Genomic DNA, 5,167 nt, shown 5'->3' with positions numbered 1-5,167 from the left:
CACCAGAAAAAGACGCTAAAATCTGCCTTTCATCAGAGAAACAAGCCAGGAAGGAAGGGTGGAGGAGCATGAACAACATAGATAGTGTTGAGTTAGCAGGGTGGGGCAGTAGAGATGGCTTTACACCAGCTCCTGTTGACCTGTAGACTCCTGATCGTTGCCTTGGTTACCGAGACCACACTGAAATGACTGCGGCTGTTTTTTGGAGTAAATGAAGTTGATGACAACATCTAGTTTGGTTTCCCTCCAAGTAACAGGAATATCACGTCCATTTGGGGGAAACAGAAGCAGAGTGAGGGTTACAGCTGTATTATGGGATGCTGATGCTAATGCTGATGCTGATGCTGATGCTGATGCTGGGGAACATGAGGGAGGGAAACGTACTGTGAATCCTCTGCTGCCAAACCCAACAACATCATCTGAACATCAATATTTATTCATAAAAACAACGTTTTGTACGAAGGGAAACTGCAGCAAACCAAGGAGCTTCATGTGGTATATTTATATGGAGTTATTTTTAAGCTTTTATTCTTTTAATTAAACTTTCTATGGAGCACTTTGAGTTGCATCTCCTGGATGAATTGTGCTACATAAATAAAGTTTATTATTATTATTATTATTATTATTATTATTATTATTATCATCATCATTGTTAAACTACAGACCCCAAAGGGATGTTAGCTCGACCTCAGCACCATGACAGTAAATGTCTTTTATTCATTGTTGATTATTTGATCAGTTTCTATGGATCCATCACATCTGCACAACATCCCAAAATAAACAAATAAACATGAAGCTCAGTCAAACACAAAGAACCACGGCAACAGCCCAACACAGGATGCATTAATAAAAAATATAATACAGTATAATACAATATAATATAATATAATAAAATATAATAAAACATAATTAAATATAATACAATATAATAAAAGATAAAAGATAAAAAAAGATAATACAATATAATACAAGATAATAAAATATAATAAAATATAATACAAGATAATAAAATATAATAAAATAGAATAAAATAGAATACATGATAATAAATGATATTAAAAGATAATAAAAGATAATAAATGATAATAACATAGAATAAAATATAATACAAGATAATAAAATATAATAAAAGATAATAAAATAAAATAAATGATATTAAAAGATAATAAATGATATAAAATGATATAATAAAACTGCAACTCTCCACTCAACCAGGGGAACAGACTTGGACTTTAAGGTGAAACCTGAGGAGCTGTTCCATCCAATTCCTTCACAAATTAGTGCTTTAAAAGTTCATGATTCACATCAGGACCAGGACCTGAACCCAGGACCTGGACGCAGGACCAAGAATCAGGACCAAGAACCAGGAACCAAAACTGAAACCAGGACCGAGAACCAGGACGAGGACCAGGACCTAGGAACCAGGAACCAGGAACCAGGAACCAGGAACATGGACCTGGAACCAGGAACCAGGAACCAGAAACCAGGAACCAGGACCTGGAACTGAAACCAGGAACAAGAACCAGGACCTGGAACCAGGAACATGGACCTGGAACCAGGAACCAGGAACCAGAAACCAGGAACCAGGAACCAGGACCTGGAACTGAAACCAGGAACAAGAACCAGGACCTGGAACCAGGAACATGGACCTGGAACCAGGAACCAGGAACCAGAAACCAGGAACCAGGACCTGGAACTGAAACCAGGAACAAGAACCAGGACCTGGAACCAGGAACATGGACCTGGAACCAGGAACCAGGAACCAGGAACCAGAAACCAGGAACCAGGACCTGGAACTGAAACCAGGAACAAGAACCAGGCCCTGGAACCAGGAACATGGACCCGGAACCCGGAACTAGGACCTGGCACCAAGACCGGGACCAGGCCCAGGAACCAGGAAACAGGACCTGGAACCATAAACCAGGAACGTGGGCCTGGAACAAAGAACCAGGACCTGGAACTGAAACCAGGAAAAGAACAAGGCCCAGGAACCAGAAACATGGACCAGGAATCAGGAAACAGGACCTGGAACCAGGAACATAGACCTGGAACCTGGAACCAGGAACAGAGACCTGGGACCAAGGCCAGGACCAGGAACCAGGACCTGGAACCAGGAACATGGACCTGGAACCTGGAACCAGGACCTGGGTGCGCGGCAGAAACGCGGGGTGCGGGGGGCGGGTTCGGCGGGTGCGGGTCTTACCTGAGCAGTCCGCGCCCCTGCAGTCCGAGCCGTGCGCATAGGACGCACGCGTCCCGGGCAGCAGCACTAGCAGCAGCAGCAGCAGCAGCAGCGCCAGGCTGCAGCCCAGCAGGCCGCCCGGAGCTCCACCCATCCCGGAGGCTCCACGGGGTCTACCGCTCTGCTCCCGGTCCTCCCGGTCCCCCCGGTCCTCCCGGTCCTCCCGGTCCTCCCGGTCCCCCCGGCCCACTTCTGGCGCTGTCCGTGCAGCGGAGGCGCATGCACGTCACAGCCCTCGCGCTGTCAGGGGCGGTGCGTGTGCACGAGCAGTATCCTCTGGGTGCAGATGGAGAAAGGTGGAGGATGGACGCATTCACTGCCGCTGGGATTCACAAGTCTGGGAGGGGGTGGAGGAGGCGCAGCATCCTGTCCTCCAGGTCCAGCTCCTCCTGCTGGTCCTGGTCCTGGTCCTGGTCCTGTCCTGGTCCTGGTCCTGGTCCTGGTCCTGTCCTGGTCCTGGTCCTGGTCCTGGTCCAGACCCCTCGCCGCCCTGTGCTTGTGTCGGTGCAGCAGCAGAAACTGAAGCTTCAACAAAGAGACACGGAGTGGAGGAGAGGGGGTCACGTGACGTGCACCCACCCATCTCACTCACACACACACGCACACAATAATTATTATTTTTTGTTATTTTTATTATTATTATAAGATTATTTTTATTTTTTTACATTTTATTATTATTATTATTATTATTATTATTATTATTATTATTATTATTATTATTATTATTATTGTTATTATTGTTGTTATAATTATTATTATTATTATTATTATTATTGTTATTATTATTATTGTTATTATTATTATTGTTATTATTGTTGTTATTATTATTATTGTTATTATTGTTGTTATTATTATTATTATTGTTATTATTGTTATTATTATTATTGTTATTATTATTATTATTGTTGTTATTATTATTATTATAAGATTATTTTTGTTTTTTTTAGATGTTTTTATTATTATTATTATTATTATAAGATTATTTTTATTTTTTTACATTTTATTATTATTATTATTATTATAAGATTATTTTTGTTTTTTTTAGATGTTTTTATTATTATTATTATTATTATAAGATTATTTTTATTTTTTTACATTTTATTATTATTATTATTATTATTGTTGTTGTTATTATTATTATTATTATTATAAGATTATTTTTATTTTTTTACATTTTATTATTATTATTATTATTATTATTGTTGTTATTATTATTATTGTTGTTGTTATTTTTATTATTCTTCCTATTATTATTGTTATTATTGTTATTATTATTATTATTATTATTATTATTATTATTGTTGTTATTATTGTTATTATTATTGTTATTATTGTTGTTATTATTATTATTATTATTGTTATTATTATTATTATTATTATCATTATTATTATTATTAATATTATTATTATTGTTGTTGTTATTATTGTTATTATTATTATTATTATTATTATTGTTGTTATTATTATTGTTATTATTGTTGCTATTATTATTGTTATTATTGTTATTATTATTATTATTATTATTGTTGTTATTATTATTATTATTATAAGATTATTTTTATTTTTTTAGATGTTTTTATTATTATTATTATTATTATTATAAGATTATTTTTATTTTTTTACATTTTATTATTATTATTATTATTATTATTATATTATTGTTGTTATTATTATTATTATAAGATTATTTTTATTTTTTTACATTTTATTATTATTATTATTATTATTGTTATTATTATTATTATTATTGTTGTTATTATTATTATTGTTGTTGTTATTTTTATTGTTGTTATTATTATTATTATTATTATTATTGTTATTATTATTATTATTATTGTTATTATTATTATTATTATTATAAGATTATTTTTATTATTATTGTTGTTGTTGTTGTTGTTGTTGTTGTTGTTATCTAATTTGATAACGTTTGTTTTTGATTTGACTTTTGAACAGTTTCCTATTTTATCTTAGCGCCGCCTGCTTATTCGCTGCAGCTCCAGCTTGGTAGCCTGCGCTTGGAGACCCGACGCCCCCTCATGGCTGGTTTCACAACAGCCTGCGCTGAGTGGCCGGGACGCAGGCATCAAGCAGCCTGTTCCGCTGGTTTCCTTCAGCTGGAGAAAGGAAATCCTTGAATCCAGAGAAACAGCGTCCAGAGGGACCCACCAGCACCAACAGAGCGTCCAGAGAGACCCCCCAGCACCAACAGAGCGTCCAGAGGGACCCCCCAGCACCAACAGAGCGTCCAGAGAGCGTCCAGAGGGACCCCCCAGCACCAACAGAGCGTCCAGAGAGCGTCCAGAGAGCGTCCAGAGGGACCCCCCAGCACCAACAGAGCGTCCAGAGAGCGTCCAGAGGGACCCCCCAGCACCAACAGAGCGTCCAGAGAGCGTCCAGAGGGACCCCCCAGCACCAACAGAGCGTCCAGAGAGACCCCCCAGCACCAACAGAGCATCCATAGGGACCCCCCAGCACCAACAGAGCGTCCAGAGAGACCCAACCAGCACCAACAGAGCGTCCAGAGGGACCCCCCAGCACCAACAGAGCGTCCAGAGAGCGTCCAGAGGGACCCCCCAGCACCAACAGAGCGTCCAGAGAGACCCCCCAGCACCAACAGAGCGTCCAGAGAGCGTCCAGAGGGACCCCCCAGCACCAACAGAGCGTCCAGAGAGACCCCCCTAGCACCAACAGAGCGTCCAGAGAGACCCAACCAGCACCAACAGAGCGTCCAGAGGGACCCCCCAGCACCAACAGAGCATCCAAAGAGCGTCCAGAGGGACCCCCCAGCACCAACAGAGCGTCCAGAGAGACCCCCCCCAGCACCAACAGAGCGTCCAGAGAGACCCAACCAGCACCAACAGAGCGTCCAGAGGGACCCCCCAGCACCAACAGAGCATCCAAAGAGCGTCCAGAGGGACCCCCCAG

At 40.2% G+C, this 5,167-nt stretch overlaps 1 protein-coding gene across 1 annotated transcript in view; it reads right to left on the bottom strand.

Annotated features, from left to right (window-relative positions):
* Window positions 1–2,336, bottom strand: part of tmeff1a (transmembrane protein with EGF-like and two follistatin-like domains 1a) — a gene marked incomplete at its 5' end in the record, with an annotated part of 30,415 nt that extends 28,079 nt beyond the window's left edge. Inside the window, one exon of the mRNA XM_080010540.1 lies at window positions 2,204–2,336. Coding sequence (XP_079866666.1) covers window positions 2,204–2,336 — 133 coding nt within the window. The remainder of the gene's footprint in view (window positions 1–2,203) is intronic.
* Between the last annotated feature and the right edge of the window lie 2,831 nt (window positions 2,337–5,167).

This window comes from Zeus faber (assembly GCF_960531495.2).
Source record: "Zeus faber genome assembly, chromosome: 12".
Taxonomy (NCBI): Eukaryota; Metazoa; Chordata; class Actinopteri; order Zeiformes; family Zeidae; genus Zeus; species Zeus faber.
Note: the sequence above shows the minus strand (reverse complement) of the source record. Positions and strands in the feature narration are given on the sequence as shown.